General features: G+C 39.7%; 1 protein-coding gene across 4 annotated transcripts in view; it reads left to right on the top strand.

Moving 5' to 3' along the window:
• Positions 1–20,130, top strand: part of Cask (calcium/calmodulin dependent serine protein kinase) — a 366,225-nt gene that overhangs the window by 230,223 nt on the left and 115,872 nt on the right. For all 4 annotated transcript variants that reach the window (XM_071606242.1, XM_027927438.2, XM_027927437.2 and 1 more), the window contains exons 7-8: positions 2,411–2,586; positions 15,175–15,297. In XM_071606242.1, the coding sequence (XP_071462343.1) occupies positions 2,411–2,586; positions 15,175–15,297 (299 nt within the window). The remainder of the gene's footprint in view (positions 1–2,410; positions 2,587–15,174; positions 15,298–20,130) is intronic.

The raw sequence follows: 20,130 nt of genomic DNA, 5'->3' as shown, positions 1-20,130 counted from the left end.
AGCTATTTAGAACCCCAAGATTCTAGGTAGAAGGTTTAATTATATTATCAAAGTATAACATTTAAATGTACATCTGAAGTATTTCATCAACAATGACATTTAATTTGGTTTGGTAATTGGTTTCCTGTTCTTAGAATTTTGTGGTCTAAGTCATAAAGTCAAGTGGTCACAACGAAGGAAAATTAGTAATAAGGAGTTTGGGGAAGTAGTGTATAATAAAGGTTAACTCCAGCCCTTTTCACATTCTGCCAATGTACTTGAAATAAAAGAAACGTTTCTGTATGTTCTTTCCATCATAATGTTCCCATGATCATCTAAGAGCAAATTCTTAAACCCAAAGACACATAACATCTTCCCCAAGAATGGCCCTAGAATTGGGTAGCCTTCAATCCAGCTATTTGGAGAAAACCTCCTCAGGATGGTTGGGACTGGCCATGGTGGCTCTGATTATTCCCAGAATGAGGTCCCAGTTTTGAGTTGCTTGACCCTTTCTTGTATGGGAAATAGCAGGAATCAAGTTGAATTCCAGGGCCTCATCTGAACCCTCAGCTGGTACCTGACTGTTGTCCTGGTACCAGTATACCAAATGGTACCCTGGGCTCTTTCCCTGCTTCTCCTTGCTCCTGCCAGCTCCTGTCCATCAAAACAAGGCTCATATCCAGTGGCCCCTCCCTGTCCAGGATGCTAATGAAGTAGGAGGCTTAACTCTCATTGCTTTAGCTTATTTATGCTACTCAAGGAAGCAAAATGGGATAATCCAGAAATAAAAATATTTCTGTAGCCAGGTCTTTGTAGATTTCACTTATCCGTTATACATTTTAAATGAGCACATTTTCACAAATTGAACCCTAAGCATAACCTCTTCTATTTTGTGGGGAGGAAGGGGACCCATAGTGATCTTCAACAAAGGAATATCCCCAGTATGCAAGCTGAGAGCTGTATTATCCTTCTCTGTCCCAACTGAGTTCAATAACCACTAACAGGCCTTGCGCTTCAGCTGGACCAGAAGATTTCTTAAGTTCTTTCAAAGCTCTGAACCACAGTTCTGGGCTGTAGATAAAGTACTGGTGCAAATTTCAAAGTAAAAATTATATTGGATTCAGTATGATAAGTCAGAGACTGGCAGACCGAGGAAGGTGAGTGGGCTTGTAAACATCTAGAATGAGTGCCAAGTCTAGAAGGCAGTGCCCCATCCTATGGTAATCTCACTACAGGGTACAAGCCTTTTATTTCACAGAAGAAAAGACTTCCTTTGGAATACTGAGTTAAAGATGGCTGTTCATGTGCAAACAACTGGTATCACATTCCTTCCAGAAAGCTAATTTTTGATAGAGAGGGGGAAAGAAAGGAAAACTCATTGAAGAAGATGAAGGTCAAAGAGGAGCTAATGGGAGGAACTTCATTAGTTTTGCTTCGATGTGTGTCATACATTTGCTATCATTTCTCTTCAAATCTTAATGTTAGGGAGCCAGGAGTAGTGGCATGTGCTTGTAATCCCTGGGGTTCCAGAGGCTGAGGCAGGAGGATCACAAGTTCAAAGCTAGCCTCAGCAACTTAGCAAGACCCTGTCTCTAAATAAAATATAAAAGAGGGCTGGGATTGTGGTTCAGTGGTTAAGTGTCCCTTAAAAAGAAAAATCTTAATGTTAGCAAGAAACTAAGACTAGTTCCTGTTCTAACAAAGTACCACTAACCATTGTTAATTGCTACAATCAAATGAACAGGATTGCAGATTGAAATTCATATTCCAAATAAAAGTTCTCAGCATTAGGTTTTATTGGGGAATTTCCATTTGGCAGTCAAAAGTAATCTTTTTTAAAAAATATTTTTTAGTTGTAGTTGGACACAATACCTTTATTTATTTATCTTTATGTGGTGCTGAGGATCGAACCCAGTGCCTCACCTATGCTAGGGGAGTGCTCTACCACTGAGCCACATCCCCAGCCCCAAAAGTAATCTTTTTGCCACAGATGTTTTTTTCTTCATTCCTGAGCTCTCCTCTCCCTGCCTCTGCCTTCTGCCCAAGGCAGGTCTCTTGGACTCTTTCCTGGGCAGGCATAGACTGCCTGTAGACTCTTCCACCTACCTCTGCTCCAAATTAAAAACTTAAATCTCTTCATGAATCAATAAATAACATTAATTTCTACTATGTAGCATGCAGAATTCAAGAAGGACTCCCAGGGGCCTCTCTTGGGCTCAGTGTTTTCAAGAGGTGATTAGAGAAAACATTCTCCCCACTCCCACCCCCATCGTGAGCTTCATTTCCTGGGAACAGGTGATGAGAGGATATTTCTCTTGGCAGACTTTTCATTCTGATTGTGATCATGCTATTATTATTTTTGGTTTTCAGATGGAAAGCCTTGATTTTATATAAATCTTTTTCCTTCATGTTGTTGTTGTTTTCAATGTAGGGCGCGTCGGGACACCTCACTTTATGGCCCCAGAAGTGGTCAAAAGAGAGCCTTATGGAAAGCCCGTGGACGTGTGGGGGTGTGGCGTGATCCTTTTCATCCTGCTCAGTGGTTGTTTGCCTTTTTACGGAACGAAGGAAAGATTGTTTGAAGGCATCATTAAAGGAAAATATAAGGTAATGTCTTATGACCATTTAATTTTTCCACTGAGATTACATTATCCTGAAAAGTTTGTTTGGTGCTGGGTCCGGTAGCACATACCATAAGCCTGGCAACCAAGAAAGCCGAGGAAAGTGAATCACAAATTCAAGGCCAGCCTCTGCAATTGAGTGAGACCCTGCCTCAAAATAAGAACTAAAAAGGACTGGGGATGCAGCTCAGTGGTAGAGCATCCATGGGCTCAATCCCCAATACCCCCCCCAAAAAAAAAAATCAAGCATTTTGAAGTTACTGTCAGCCACTAGGTTTTCTTTACTAATCCAAGTTTAAAAAAAAAAAAAATTTATGTGGCCCTTCTTTCTGTAGATGAGAAAAGGGGCTTCATATTTAAAGGTTTTTGCTTAATTTGTAAAATTGAAATGGAAATTTTTTTCAGGTACTTTTAATCATTCCTTATCTTAATTTTAAATGTTTGTCAGCACAGCCAAAAAAAAAAAATGTACCATTTAGGCCAGGCATGGTGGTGCACACCTGTAATCCCAGTGACTTGGGAGGCTGAGGCAGGAGGATCAAAAGTTCAAGGCCAGCCTCAGCAACTAAGTGAGGCCCTAAGCAACTTAGTGAAACCCTGTGTCAAAATAAAAATAAATAAAAAGGACTAGGGATGTGGCTCAGTGGTAAATCCCCTCTGGGTTCAGTCCCCAGTATCAAAAAAAAAAAAAAAAAAGTACCAATTTCATTCTAGGATAAACTTGAAATTCCAATATCACAGCTATACTCCATAACACAATCTGGAGGCATTTTGATGTGACTTAAACATTGATATTCTTTGGCTGCTATGTGTTCACAGACTATCACTGACTTGTGATTTAGTGAATTATTATTTTCATTATTTTAAAAAATTCAAAGTTATTACTGACATCATGAATGGCTATATAAGAAGGACCTAAGGACTTCTTGGAAATAAATAAACTGAAGATGAATTTCACTACCCCAGCTCTTCTACTTGTTTGCCTATAACACTACATCTAGCCACAAGAGACTAGGCGTGGGAAGCATGGGGGAGTACTGTCTGCATACGAGTTCAGGGAACTTTGTGTTGGAGAGACTCTCTTTCCTCTCGTTGTTTTGGAAACTATACCTTCTCTTCAACGGAATCACTGTTTCATTTTTGGCCATGCCTGGCAACATAAAACAGGGTTATTAGACCCCCCTAAAGTTTTCTTTTCAGTTCCTCAGTAATTTAGAATTGTTTTGTAGGTCGTGGGGGGAAAAAAGAAAAAGATATAGTAGTTTCAGATTTGCAGTCTTATCCTTTTAAGCCCCAACTAAAGCTAGTGGAGGTGAGAATGATCTAGACTTTTGGTTGTTTGCCCTATACACCATCCACTCATAAGTACATACAGATTTGTCTTGTTTTATTTGGTGTAAGATCTCTGCCAAAATTCTGCTAACAGAGGAAGGTGATTGTAGATATACACTTTTCTGCTTGGAGTCAGTTGGCCATTAGGGAATAAAATTGGTACTTTGGAAGTAACTAAATGTCTCAGGAAATTGCTTGTAACTAATCATCCCCTTCCAATCCTTGGAAATTGTGAGTGGCTATCAGGAAAGCACAGCCTGGGATTTCTGGTTGAATTTTGACGAATCAAATCAAATCACACAACCACATAATAATAATGATAACAATAATGGTAGCTGAGACATAACATTTGGTATGTACCAAAACTGCTCTAAGCACTTATATTAACTCATTTAATACTCTCAGCAATTTATGACGTGGGTACCATATAATAAAATCTCCCACCTGCCTTTTTGAGTTATAAGTATTGCTAATAATAGAATAGAATTCTTCCTTTGTGTTTGTTCAGTTACTAACTTCCTGGTTTCCAAGGCAATGTGTTTCATTCCGACAGCGTCTGGTATTTGTCTATTTTTAAAACATTGAATAGTTATTTTTATTTCTTGGTAAGAAACTTGGACTGTTCAAAATGTCCAAAAAGTAAATTATTAAAATTTCCCTATTCCTAGGGAATAGTAAAAGTATTAGCATAAGTCAGATGGATAACAGCAGCGCTATATCATAATTTCTGTACATGGGATTTGAAGCTTTGAGGTTAATAGCTTGTTTACTGTTTTATTTGGCTAATCTCACATCTCAGTTATCTTCATGGCTTTCCTTACAAGGGCCCAGGTTTTTTTAGCAGCTTACTTCAAAGTATAGATCCATCTTTGCTACCTGTGATGAAACTCGTGGGTCTTTTTTAAAAAGTATACAGTGATATGATTCTCTGAGTATTTATTATTACTTTTTATAATGGAAAATTTCAAACAAAACAATGGATGGGGGAGTACCATATTATATTGTTGTATTGTATACATGTATGAATATGTAACAACAAATCCCACTACTATGTATAGTTATAATACACTAATAAAAATATGGAAAAATAGTGTAGAACCCCAGTTTCAATAGTTAATATATAACCAATATTGTTTTACCTGTATTCTACATACTACTAGATTATTTTATTTTATTCATTTTATTTGGTACCAGGAATTGAACCCAGGGGAACTTAACAACTGAACCACACTCCCAGCCCTTTTTATGTTTTATTTTGAGACAGGGTCTTGCTAAGTTGCTTAGGACCTTGCTAAATTGCTGAGGCTGGCCTTGAAATTGTGATCTTCCTGCCTCAGCCTCCCAAGTTGCTAGGATTACAGGCATGCACCACCATGAACAGCCTACTAGATTATTTTAAAACAGATTTCAAAAAACAAAATTTATCACCCTGGTGGTTCTTAACAAAAGAATTTTTAACAAAATCCTTGATCTTGATGGGTATTTTCAAGAATAGTTCCATGACATATTTTAAATATAGTATATTTAAATTATAAACTGCTACTGCTCTTAAGTGATTATTTTAATAGTACTGGGATTGGACCCAGGGGCTTGCTACCACTGAGCCTCACCCCCAGCCCTTTTTATTTTTATTTTTATTCTTATTGTTTTTTAGACAAGGTCTTGCTAAGTTGCTGAGGCTGGCCTACAACTGGTGATCCTCCTACCTCAGCTTCCTGAGTGGCTGGGATTACAGGCATGTGCTACCAAACCCAGCGCTTAAGTGATTTTAATTTGACTTTTTATTCTTATTTGCTGGTTTACTTGATCTTTTTTTTTTTTATTGTTGGTTGTTCAAAACATTACATAGTTCTTGATATATCATCTTTCACACTTTGCTTCAAGTGGGTTATGAACTCCCATTTTTAGCCCATATACAGATTGCAGAATCACATCAATTACACATCCATTGATTTACATATTGCCATACTAGTGTCTGTTGTGTTCTGCTGCCTTTCCTATCCTCTACTATCCCCCCTCCCCTCCCCTCCCCTCCACTCTTCTCTCTCTACCCCCTCTACTGACCTTCATTTCTCCCCCTTGTATTATTTTTCCCTTTCCCCTCATTTCCTCTTGTATGTTCTTTTGTATAACCCTGAGGGTCTCCTTCCATTTCCATGCAATTTCCCTTTTCTCTCCCTTTCCCTCCCACCTCTCATCTCTGTTTAATGTTAATCTTCTTCTCATGCTCTTCGTCCCTACTCTGTTCTTAGTTACTCTCCTTATATCAAAGAAGACATTTGGCATTTGTTTTTTAGGGATTGGCTAGCTTCACTTAGCATAATCTGCTCTAGTGCCATCCATTTCCCTGCAAATTCTATGATTTTGTCATTTTTTAATGCAGAGTAATACTCCATTGTGTATAAATGCCACATTTTTTTAATCCATTCGTCTATTGAAGGGCATCTGGGTTGGTTCCACAGTCTTGCTATTGTGAATTGAGCTGCTATGAACATCGATGTAGCAGTGTCCCTGTAGCATGCTCTTTTTAGGTCTTTAGGGAATAGACCAAGAAGGGGAATAGCTGGGTCAAATGGTGGCTCCATTCCCAGCTTTCCAAGAAATCTCCATACTGCTTTCCAAATTGGCCGCACCAATTTGCAGTCCCACCAGCAATGTACAAGTATACCCTTTTCCCCACATCCTCGCCAGCACTTGTTGTTGTTTGACTTCGTAATGGCTGCCAATCTTACTGGAGTGAGATGGTATCTTAGGGTGGTTTTGATTTGCATTTCTCTGACTGCTAGAGATGGTGAGCATTTTTTCATGTACTTGTTGATTGATTGTATGTCCTCCTCTGAGAAGTGTCTGTTCAGGTCCTTGGCCCATTTGTTGATTGGGTTGTTTGTTATCTTATTGTCTAATTTTTGGAGTTCTTTGTATACTCTGGATATTAGGGCTCTATCTGAAGTGTGAGGAGTAAAGATTTGTTCCCAGGATGTAGGCTCTCTATTTACCTCTCTTATTGTTTCTTTAGCTGAGAAAAAACTTTTTAGTTTGAGTAAGTCCCATTTGTTGATTCTAGTTATTAACTTTTGTGCTATGGGCGTCCTATTAAGGAATTTGGAGCCCGACCCCACAATGTGTAGATCGGAGCCAACTTTTTCTTCTATCAGGTGCAGAGTCTCTGATTTGATATCTAGGTCCTTGATCCATTTTGAATTTACTTTTGTGCATGGTGAGAGAAAGGGGTTCAGCTTCATTTTGTTGCATATGGATTTCCAGTTTTCTCAGCACCATTTGTTGAAGATGCTATCCTTCCTCCATTGCATGCTTTTAGCCCCTTTATCAAATATAAGATAGTTGTAGTTTTGTGGATTGGTTTCTGTGTCCTCTATTCTGTACCATTGGTCCACCCGCCTGTTTTGGTACCAGTACCATGCTGTTTTTGTTACTATTGCTCTGTAGTATAGTTTGAAGTCTGGTATGGCTATACCGCCTGATTCACACTTCCTGCTTAGCATTGTTTTTGCTATTCTGGGTCTTTTATTTTTCCATATGAATTTCATGATTGCTTTCTCTATTTCTACAAGAAATGCCGTTGGGATTTTGATTGGCATTGCATTAAACCTATAGAGAACTTTTGGTAATATCGACATTTTGATGATGTTAGTTCTGCCTATCCATGAACAGGGTATATTTTTCCATCTTCTAAGATCTTCTTCTATTTCTCTCTTTAGGGTTCTGTAGTTTTCATTGTATAAGTCTTTCACCTCTTTTGTTAGGTTGATTCCCAAGTATTTTATTTTTTTTGAAGATATTGTGAATGGAGTGGTTGTCCTCATTTCCATTTCAGAGGATTTGTCGCTGATATACAGGAATGCCTTTGATTTATGCGTGTTGATTTTATATCCTGCCACTTTGCTGAATTCATTTATTAGCTCTAATAGTTTCTTTGTAGACCCTTTTGGGTCCGCTAGGTATAGAATCATATCATCTGCAAATAGTGATAATTTAAGTTCTTCTTTTCCTATTTTTATGCCTTTAATTTATTTCGTCTGTCTAATTGCTCTGGCCAGCGTTTCGAGAACTATGTTGAACAGAAGTGGTGAAAAAGGGCATCCCTGTCTTGTTCCAGATTTTAGAGGGAATGCCTTCAGTTTTTCTCCATTCAGAATGATGCTAGCCTGAGGCTTAGCATAGATTGCTTTTACAATATTGAGGTATGTTCCTGTTATCCCTAGTTTTTCTAGAGTTTTGAACATAAAGGGATGCTGTACTTTGTTGAATGCTTTGTCCGCATCTATCGAGATGATCATATGGTTCTTATTTTTAAGTCTATTGATGTGGTGAATAACATTTATTGATTTCCGTATATTGAACCAGCCTTGCATCCCAGGGATGAATCCTACTTGATCATGGTGCACAATTTTTTTGATATGTTTTTGTATCCGATTCGCCAGAATTTTATTGAGGATTTTTGCATCTAGGTTCATTAGAGATATTGGTCTGAAGTTTTCTTTCTTTGAAGTGTCTTTGTCTGGTTTAGGTATCAGGGTGATGTTGGCCTCGTAGAATGAATTTGGAAGTTCTCCCTCTTTTTCTATTTCCTGAAGTAGCTTGAAAAGTATTGGTATTAGTTCCTCTTTAAAGGTTTTGTAAAATTCTGCTGTATACCCATCCGGTCCTGGGCTTTTCTTAGTTGGTAGTCTTTTTTGATGGTTTCTTCTATTTCCTCGATTGATATTGGTCTGTTTAGGTTGTCTATATCCTCCTGACTCAATCTGGACAGATCATATGACTTAAGAAATTTATCGATGCCTTCACTATCTTCTAATTTATTGGAGTATAAGGATTCAAAATAATTTTTGATTATCTTCTGTATTTCTGAAGTGTCTGTTGTGATATTGCCTTTTTCATCCCATATGCTAGTAATTTGAGTTATCTCTCTTCTTCTCTTCGCTAGCATGGCTAAGGGTCTGTCGATTTTGTTTATTTTTTCAAAGAACCAACTTTTAGTTTTGTCAATTTTTTCAATTGTTTCTTTTGTTTCGATTTCATTAATTTCAGCTCTGATTTTAATTATTTCTTGCCTTCTACTTCTTTTGCTGTTGTTTTGCTCTTCTTTTTCTAGGATTTTGAGATGAAGTATGAGATCATTTATTTGTTGGTTTTTTTCTTTTTTTAAGGAATGAACTCCAAGCAATAAATTTTCCTCTTAGAACTGCTTTCAATGTGTCCCATAGATTCCGATACGTTGTGTCTGTGTTTTCATTAATCTCTAAGAATATTTTAATTTCCTCCTTGATGTCTTCTATAACCCATTGATCATTCAGTAACCTATTGTTCATTCTCCAAGTGATGTATGCTTTTTCCATCCTTCTTTTATCGTTGATTTTCAGTTTCATTCCATTATGATCAGATAGGATGCATGGTATTATCTCTACTCCTTTATATTGTCTAAGAGTTGCCCTGTGACATAATATATGATCTATTTTTGAGAAGGATCCATGTGCTGCTGAGAAAAAAGTGTAACTGCTTGATGTTGGGTGGTATATTCTATATATGTCAATTAGGTCTAGGTTATTAATAGTGTTATTGAGTTCTATAGTTTCCTTATTCAACTTTTGTTTGGAAGATCTGTCCAGTGGCGAGAGAGGTGTGTTGAAGTCTCCCATGATTATGGTATGGTGGTCTATTAGACTCTTGAACTTGAGAAGAGTTTGTTTGATGAACATAGCTGCACCATTGTTTGGGGCATATATATTTATGATTGTTATGTCTTGTTGGTGTATGGTTCCCTTAAGCAGTATGTAGTGTCCCTCTTTATCCCTTTTGATTAACTTTGGCTTGAAATCTATTTTATTTGATATGAGTATGGACACTCCTGCTTGTTTCCGAAGTCCATATGAGTGACATGATTTTTCCCAACCTTTCACCTTCAGCCTATGTATGTCTTTTCCTATCAAATGCGTCTCCTGTAGGCAGCGTATTGTTGGGTCTTGTTTTGTGATCCATTCTACTAGCCTGTGTCTCTTAATTGGTGAGTTTAAGCCATTAACATTTAGGGTTATTATTGAGATATGGGTTGTTCTTCCAGCCATATTTGTTTATTTATGTTACTAAACATGGTTTGTTTTCCTCTTTGATTATTCCCCCCTCCCTTTACTGTCCTACCTCCCACTGTTGGTTTTCATTGTTATTTTCCATTTCCTCTTCCTGTAATGTTTTGCCGAGGATGTTTTGAAGAGATGGTTTTCTAGCTGCATATTCTTTTAACTTTTGTTTGTCGTGGAAGGTTTTAATTTCATCTTCCATCCTGAAGCTTAATTTCGCTGGATACACAATTCTTGGTTGGAACCCGTTTTCTTTCAGTGTTTGAAATATGTTATTCCAGGATCTTCTAGCTTTCAGAGTCTGTGTTGAAAGATCAGCTGTTATCCTGATTGGCTTGCCCCTAAATGTAATCTGCTTCCTTTCTCTTGTAGCTTTTAAAATTCTCTCCTTATTCTGTATGTTGGGCATCTTCATTATAATGTGTCTAGGTGTGGATCTCTTATAATTTTGCACATTCGGCGTCCTGTAGGCTTCTAGAATTTGGGATTCTGTCTCATTCTTCAAGTCTGGGAAGTTTTCTCGTATTATTTCATTGAATAAATTGCTCATTCCTTTGGTATGGAGTTCTATACCTTCCTGTATCCCAATGACTCTTAAGTTTGGTCTCTTAATGTTATCCCATATTTCTTGGATGTTCTGCTCATGGTTTCTTAACAGTCTTGCTGAGCTGTCTATGTTCTTTTCAAGTTGAAATACTTTTTCTTCATTGTCTGATGTTCTATCTTCTAAGTGTTCTACTCTGCTGGTAGTATTCTCCATTGAGTTTTTAAGTTGGTTTATTGCTTCCTGCATTTCTAGGATTTCTGTTTGTTTGTTTTTTATAACCTCTATCTCCCTGTATAGTTGATCCTTTGCTTCCTGGATTTGTTTGTGTAATTCCTTGTCGAAGTGATCTTTCATTGTCTGATTTTGCTGTCTAATGTCTTCCTTGATACTCCAGATCATCTGAAGCATATATATCCTGAATTCTTTATCTGACATTCCATCTGCTGCAGCTGTTACCTCTTCTAAAGTTGAGTTGACCTGCATTGCTTGTAGTCCTTTCTTTCCTTGTCTTTTCATACTGCTTGCATTTCTTTCTTCTTGGTGAAACTGTTGTGTTTTTGAAATTTCCCCCCCCCCCTATATATTTATATTGCTCTTGTATAGTTGAAAAGTCTCCCTTGCAGGTGCGGGCGGGGGCTCTGCTCTGCCCCTCCTCCAGTTGGTGTGAGGTGTCTACCATGCCCGCGGACCCCTGGGCCTGATCCGCTGTTCTGTCGCAGGTCTGCCTACCTTGCAGGTGGGGGCGAAGGCTCTGCCCTGCCCCTTCTACCACGCCCAGGGACCGCTAGGCCTGATCTGCAGGTTGGTCGCCGGTCTGCCCACCTTGCGGGCACGGGTGTCAGTTCCGCTCCGCCCCCACTCCAGTTGGGGTCATTTGACCACCACACAGGCGGGCCGCTGGGCCTGATCTGGGCACGGGCGAAGGCTCTGCTCTGCCCCTACTCCAGTTGGGGTGAAGTGTGTACCACGCTGGCAGGCTGCTGGGCCTGATCCGCCGGTCTGTCGCAGGTCTGCTTACCTTGCCGGCGCAGGTGGCGGCTCTGCCCTGCCCCTCCTACCACGCCTGTAGACCGCTGGGCCTGATCTGCAGGTTGGTCGCATGTCTGCCTACCTTGCGGGCGCGGGCGGCGGCCCCGCTCCTCCCCTCTGGCTCAACGACAAAGCGAGAGAGACTCGGGTATCTGTGACTCACCCTCCCTACCAGGAGACCAACTATTTCCGTCGCCGCTAGCACCGATGAAGTTCTCTCCTCGGCCGCTCTCCGATGACATCAGATCTCTGCCATGCTGGCATCCCCTGTTCTGTGGCTGAATCCCATTTTCTTCTCTTCCAATAGGCGGAGCTGTGCCCTCTGAGCCGAGCTTCTGCCCTCTATGTGCTGACAGAAATCCCTGTACGGTGGCTCCTGGGAGTCTCTCAATCCTGTTAGTCCAGAGCCCTTTCACTTATCCAGCCCCTCCCCCTGTTCCTCCTCCCAGCCAGCCAGCCAGGTCCTGTTCACCAGAGGCGGTTCCCCAAGGATCTGATTACACTTGCAGCTCCACCGCGTGTCCTATATCCCGAACGATGAACACCCTCTCTGTCATTCATCTAAGCCCCAGTGCTGTGGTGGGGTGATCTGGGAACCAACAGTTTAATTTTTCCGGACCCCTTTGGTGGGCACGCCCCCAGAAACTGGCGGCTAAGATCTTGGGTGTTGCTGCTGGTGTTAAGGGGAGGTGGGGATCTGGAATCCCCTCTGCTTCCCTACAGACACGCCCCCGGAGAGATTCCCGAGGTTTCCTGGCTGCTTGTATCTGGAGGGGGTGGGAGTCACACACCTGCTAACGTGGATTCCGCTGGGAAGGAATTCTGTCGGCGGAACTCTGGTGATGTCACCTCTCTGCTATGGCGGGCCCCAGGCTCCTTGCCGGAGTGTCCGAAGGGAGGGGTGGGACTGGTCTGTCTCTGGTTGGTTTCAGCTCCCGGTTCGCTATTTCATGAAGGCTTGGCGAGAGACCTCTGCCTAGAGTCCCTGCACCGCTCCTGCTGCGCTGCGCCTCGGAGGCTATTCGCCCTGACGCGGGGGCCGCGTGCAGGCAGCCGACAGTCGCCGAGTCGCGCGGGCAGCAGCTGGCGGGTCTGGACCTCTGCGCTGCGTGGCGGAGATTCACTCGTCTAGCGCAAACTGTCACCTCCAAAAATCCTACCGATTCCCGGCCGGTCTCTCTTTAGTGGAATTTTGCTAGGAGTTTCTCAGCAGGTCGAATCTAAGCGTATCCATGCGTCTCTCTGACCCCGTTGTTGAGGAGGTACTGAAAGCGCTGCCTCCCCTCTCGCCGCCATGTTGGATTCCGGTTTACTTGATCTTTTAAAGTAGATGTCAGAGACTACTATTTAATTGAGATATGTGCTAACATTTAACCTCAATTAACTTTTTTATACAGGAAAAAAGTAATATTTCCCTAACTCTATATAAAAGATGCAGTGTCATCTTATACCATGGTCACAGGTAGCCAATTGATATCTACACAGCAATATTCTAAGCTGCTATAGCTATGGTATTTAAAAACTCAAGTTCAGAAATCTTACCACCTCTTTCAGATGATTTCTCTATCCCTTTGCTAGAAAAACAAAATCATTCAGACCATAAAGAGTACAGCAGCTCCAGGATAGGGAAGAGAGAGCAAGGCCATCTAAGACCTGTCTAGTCACTCACTTCCTTATTACAAACTGGTCATTTGATGACAATGTCAATAGGATGACAACTTTTAAACTGTCTCATGACATTCATCTTCATGGGATTTGACAAACAAAAGGGACTACTGTTTGGAATTCTGCCTGTTACCAAAAGAAAATGGAACACCTTCTAATTTTAAGAGTTGTCCTTAACACGGAATCACTTTCCCCTCCACATCTACATCTACAAGCACGAAGCCTCACCTTAGCCAGAACTAAGTGGCTTTGCTAGCTGTTAGCTAAATTGGAATGATTCACTTGTAACTGTGATGCGAATACTGTGATTTCATTTGGCCTAAAATTGTTGTGGAGATTATGCTCCATCTTTCTCCCTTAGATGGTCCCATGGGTCTCTACTGGTGAAACCCAAGGGCCTTGGGCTGTGGGTAAAGCTCAGTGGGAGAGCACTTGCCTACCCAGACATGGGGCCTTGGGTTCCATCCCCAGTGCACACACTCAAGAAAAAAGCTGTGACATTGCTTGACGCCCCTAGTACCAGGCAGCTCCCATAAGCTCACCTAATTAAGCAGCTTCCTGATGCTGAAAATCGGGAATGAGACTCTGTTCCATCTTTACCTCCTGTCTGTACTCTCTTCCCAGACCCAAGCCCTGATTTCTGGCCTCAGACATAGCCCCTTTCCCAGGTACCTTCCAATATTTTCCTCACAGACCCACAGCTTTTTTCAGAAGTCTTTCGAATAACTCATAATTCTTTTTATTTGATTTTAGTAAAATTACCATGTGGCTTAATTTTCTTATCTCCAAGAGACAAACTTCACTGAGGACAACATACAAGTGAATTGGTTATTTTGTAGGGCAATGATAATGGTATATTTCCCCTTATATACTGAAATTGACATACTCTGACCAAAATATCCTATTAATAATTTTTCCTAGCTTCACAATTGCTGCTGATCCCCAGTTTTAAAAACATGTTTTGAAATGTTTCTTCAAGCACAGTGATGTATGTGGCTCAGGAGGCTGAATCAAAAGGATTACGATTTCAAACCCAGCCTCAGCAATTTAGCAAGGCCCTAAGCAACTTAGTGGGATTATGTCTCAAAATAAAAAATCAAAAGGGCAAGGGGGATGTAGCTCAGTGGTTACACACTCCTGGATTCAACCTCCAGTACCCAAATAAATAAATAAAGTATTTCTTTAAATCTTAATTTTTTATTTTAGTCCTTTTGGGATCAAGTTATTCTATCTAGACTCTTTAGCTGAGGATCTAAAGGTAGAAACTGGTTAGCATTCTATCCTTTGATTATTGAAAATATTATCATAACAACAAGAACATGTATGGAATATTTACTGATGCAAATTCTCATATAGTGAACAATAACACGAACAAAGAATTGCATTTAAAATAAGCTGTTTAAAAAGTACATACAAGAGGAAGTGAGGGGAAAGGGAAAAATAATACAAGGGGGACAAATGAATGTCAGTAGAGGGGGCAGAGAGAGAAGAGGGGAGGGGAGGGGGGATAGTAGAGGATAGGAAAGGCAGCAGAACACAACAGACACTAGTATGGCAATATGCAAATCAATGGATGTGTAACTGATGTGATTCTGCAATCTGTATATGGGGTAAAAATGGGAGCTCATAACCCACTTGAATCAAAGTGTGAAATATGATATATCAAGAACTATGTAATGTTTTGAACAGCCAACAATAAAAAATTAAAAAATAAAAAAAACAAATAAAAAAAATAAGCTGTTTAATGCATTTAATTACATTAAAAATAAGCCTTTTAAAATGAGATTTCTGTTCTTTGCTCTGAGAATTTTTTATTCACACTGAAGCAATATAAGAATATTAAATAAGAGTAAATGTTAACTTCTTACTGAAGATAACTATGTAGTCATCCTTTTCTCCTCCCCAGATGAATCCTCGGCAGTGGAGCCATATCTCTGAAAGTGCCAAAGACCTAGTACGTCGCATGCTGATGCTGGATCCAGCTGAAAGAATCACCGTTTATGAAGCACTGAATCACCCATGGCTTAAGGTATAGGAGCTCACAGGTCACCGCCCACACTGTTTGAACACTTCCAATGACAGCAGTGTATTGATCTAGAAGGTGGCCCTTTTTTACCTTTTCTTCTTTCTGAGATTATCCCATTTCTTTTCTTCCTCTTGTTGGTCATTCCTGTGCATCATCTGTGAACAATCTAGTGGCATTCAGCTAGTATACAGAGAATACAAAAGCAGATGAAGATGGAATATATGAGGAAAGAAGGCCTATTTTCCCTCTGCCAACACATGTTCCAAGAGATGTAACATGAACGACTGAAATTACAACAGATTACAACAAATTAATTATCCTTTTTTTTTTTTGATAGTGAGATTGAACTCCTTTATTTCAGGTGTGATATGTTCTTTATAACCTTAACTGCTTTTCCATAGAAACTAGATATGAATTTACTGTCTTAGGGAAGAGGCTCATTTTAAAAATCCTTCCCATATCCCATCCTCCAATGAGTATTAAGAAAAATTATAAGTTGAGACACCAATGAAACAGTACTGTTTGATTGAAACATTACCCAGTTCAAGCCAGGTGTGATAGCTCATGACTGTAATTCCAGCAGCTCAGGAGGCTGAGGCAGGAAGATCACGAGTTCAAAGCCAGCCTCAGCAACTTAGCAAGGCCCTAAGCAATTTAGCAAGACCTTGTCTCAAAATAAAACATAAAAAGGGGCTGGGTATGTGGTTCAGTGGTAAAGTGCCCCCTAGGTTCAGTCCCTAGTACCACAAAACAAACAAAAAGCATTATACAGTTTAGTAATTCCAGGAAATTCTCACTTTATAGATAGGAAAATGAATGTTCAGAGAAGTTAAGAGACTTGTCCCCTGTCCTCTCCCCCACAAAATAATCTTGCCCCAAGTTTCAGAAGTTGTCATTAGTGAGGCCAGAATTTTAATTCAGCTTACTAAGACCCTGTCGCTTGTATAGATCCTGTCCCTTTTACCAACAACTTTCCCCTTTCCTTCATCATCAGTTTTCTGTCTCTTTTGGTCCCAGCATCCTATAATTTATTTTTATTTCTTACATTTACACACATATCCCTTCTCTTGATCCTGCAGCCCCCTCTAGCTTCTGCCTCTATTTTCTGATTCCCTTTCAAAACCCTTAGAAAGAGTTGTCTGTACTTACATCTTCCAATTTCTCCCGTCCCTTCCTCTGGAACTGATACTAGTCAAGGTCATAATCCTACCAATTCCATTAAGAAAGCTTTTGTTGGGCTGGGACTGAGGGCCCAGTGGTAGGGCCCTTGCCTAGCATGTGTGAGGCCCCGGGGTGTCATCCTTGCATCACAAACAAAATGAAACAAAAAAAATTTTCATAGCTCTTACCAAGTCACCACTGACCTTTATATTACTAAATTTGGTAGTCAAATTCCAGAGCTTGTCCTTCTTGGCCTATGAGCAACATTTTTTTTTTTTTTTTTTTTGGTACCAGGAATTGAACCAAGGGGTGCTTAACCACTGAGCCACATCCCCAGCCCTTTTTATTTTTTATTTTAAGACAGAGTCTTGCTAAGTTGCTTAGAGCTTTGCTAAATTGCTGAGATGGGCTTTGACCTCCACCCCCCAAAGCTGCTGGGATTACAGGCGTGTGCCACCAGGCCTGGCCTATCAGCAACATTTGACAAGCATTCTTCTGAAGCTCTTATCTTCCCTAGGCTTCTAGGCTACCTTTTCTCCTGGTTTGTCTTCTGCTACCCTGGCTGCTCTTCCTCAGTACTTACTGATTTGTCCTTGTGTCCCCTAAACCCCCTCTTCACAGTGGAGTGCCACCGGCCTCTGTCCTTACTTCTCCTTTTTTTCTCAATCTATACTCAGTCGCTTGACTAGACTCATCCAGTCTGACAGGCCTTAAATGCTATCTTAAATGATGTCTCCTGAATCCAGGCCTCTCCCCTGAAGTATTCTTTCTTAATCTGTTCTACAGCTTGACTTCCTAATACCTTTCTGATTTCACCCTTTCCTGCTCTCTCTTCTCTCACTCAGTTCCCATAATGTCGGCCTCCTTGCTAATTCTCAGACCACAGGTACATTCTTGCCTTAGTGCCCTGTTTTAACCATGTCCTTTCTCTAGAGCATTCTGCCCCCGTATGTCTTCATGGCTTGTTTCTTCACCATCTTCAGATCTTTGCTTAGACACCAGCTTCTTATTAGAACCTTCTCTGAACACTATTTAAAATGAGGGAGAAGGAATGCCCCTTGCCTCCAAAATTCCCTATTTTCCTTTCCTGACTTATTTTTCTCTATAGCAATAGTCTCCATAAGATGTACTTAAATCTTACTTGTTTGTTGATTGTCCTAGCTGCACAAGGGTAGGAATTTTCAACTCTGGTTCACTTCTGTATAAACCTGGAAAGTATCTGGCACATAGTATGTGATTGATAAATACTTATGATTTAATGACTGGCTGGATGTTCATTATATTATACCATGCTTCTTCCCCAGAACTTGTGTAAAACAATAAAATAACATAAAATGTAGATTAATAATGTATCTTATTGATATGAAATAATATTAATTGAAAATTTTAGGGTGTACAGTGACTCCAGATTGTCTTTAAGAATACAACTTCTCATATATTCATTCAACATTCTGATATTCAGTACTAGTTATTCCCAGTTTTTCCATGAAAACAGTGGTAAACAGTTCTTAGATACTTTTTTAATGTTTTTTTTCCTCCCAGATATGAAAATGAACAGTTTAGACAGGATTCCTATTTCTCCCTTGTTTTTCTCTAATGGGGATATTTTGTTCATTAGAAGCTAGTCAAAATACCAAATAGCGATGAAAATGGCAGCCACTTTAGTCATTTTTTAAATCCTTTAGAAAATGTTTTAGCATTATATACTATATATGTTCACAGTAACTTTCATTATCAAAGCTTTCTTGGCCAGTAACATTTGTTTTTGGAAACACTTGCCCCTGCCAACAATGATAGTTCTTATTCTAAGTAAACTAAGCTTAATACATTATAGATTTCTGGCACCAGAAAGAAAAAGACAAGAAGTGTCATTAACTTAAACAAAAAGGTCCAGAAGGCTGTTTGAGCTCAATGTTGTGAGCTGTATCTGAAATACAGATGAACTTCACTGGTTATGTGTCCTCTGAAGGATTCAATAAGATTCAGTGAGGTCATCTAGCTGGTGGGAGTGGTTTTCTGTCACCTTTCAATACTTGTCCATGTGTATCTGTAACTCATTTCAGTGAATGTAAGTGGTGTTGATTTAGAATTCTAGGCTAATGTTTAAACAGTGACTTAATTATGAAGAAGTCCTGAATAACTGCAAAGTGAAGAAATAAGATGATGAAAACTCTCAAAATGAAGAGTACCCAGTCATAACACCCTCGCTTTGCATCAAAAAAAGAAAAAGACAATTAATTCTTTGATAAAACAAACCCAAAGAAGGCTTATTTAATTAGTTCATGTCAAAAAAGAATTTGAGATTAGACCAAGTAATATGTGAATGTCTTATAATTGTTAAAATATACCTATTTAACACCTTTATCTATCCAAATTAATGAGACTTGCTCATTCCCCCCCCCAAAAAAAGAGGCCAATGGAGATTATACTTTCCTCACAGATGGTTGAATTCTTTTTACACATTTTGTATATGTAGGCTATAAAGTTTATTGGCTAATAAAGGGTATTTATATCAGGCTTATTGATTTGAATTTTGGAAAAATCAATCAACACACCCATTAAATATGTATTTCGCCTCTAGTGTGCCCAAAGGACTATGAACCATGTATTTTCTATTAAAGTACAGGAAACATTGCTATGGAAATTTTCTGAATTCATATCACATTATTAGTGTCAGGAGGGATTTTAATCCAGAAAAATATTATATTTACTCTTGCCTCATTTGGGCTTTTGGTGTTGCTTGTTTTCTGGTAAGAGATACCTTAATAAACTCTGAAAAATCTTGTGGGTTTTGTCTACTTAGAAAATATCAGAATTCATAATTAAAACATGACTTTATTTTTTGGACTTTGTCCTTATCTCTTTGTCTACTTCACATTAGTGAATGCTGAATGGAAAGGAGACTCACTAGACATAGAATTCATGGTCAGAGATTCAATAAACTTCCCAGTCTGCTAGAGAGAAGAACACATAGCCAGGCTGTAAAATAGATTTTCTTTCTTTATTTTTATTTTTCTTTTCTTTTCTTTTTTCCCATTACTAAAGATTAAACCCAGGGGTGCTATACCACTGAGCTACATCCCCAGTTTTTTTTTTTATTTTTCATTTTGAGACAGGGTCTCACTAAATTGTCCAGATTGGCTTTGAACTTGTGCCCCTCCTGCTTCAGCCTTCTGAATCTCTGGGATTGCAAGGAATGCACCATGCCCTGCTACATTTTCATAGTAGTAATAGAATCTAAAGACACAGAGAAGGTTCTGTTCTTCAGGGACAGCCATTCTCAGTGGCTTTTTTTTGAGGCTCATTTTGTCTGCCCTCTCCGTCCTTGGAGTTCCCAAGTTGAAAGCTGCTCTCACACCCAGGCTCATATATGTTAGGAGGCAAAAAATTCTGACACTGTCATCACAGGATTGCCCCTTGAATCCTGGTATCCCTACCCAGTCTGCCTTCTTTTCTCCAATTTTCAAAGCATTCCATTAGTTGCTTTATATACCATACCAGAAGCTTTTAGTGTAATTGGTAGAGGTGAACTATGCTTGTTCTGTCTAGTCATTTTAGCACTTTACTTTTGAATCAATTTCCTTATCAACAACTCTGATTCCAACAGTACACTCTAAGTGTTCATTCTGTTGAATGTGAAATATTTTTAAAATCAACTCCATGGACTGGGAGTGT

The sequence above is a fragment of the Marmota flaviventris genome, chromosome X, assembly GCF_047511675.1.
Source record: "Marmota flaviventris isolate mMarFla1 chromosome X, mMarFla1.hap1, whole genome shotgun sequence".
Classification (NCBI taxonomy): Eukaryota; Metazoa; Chordata; class Mammalia; order Rodentia; family Sciuridae; genus Marmota; species Marmota flaviventris.
Note: the sequence above shows the minus strand (reverse complement) of the source record. Positions and strands in the feature narration are given on the sequence as shown.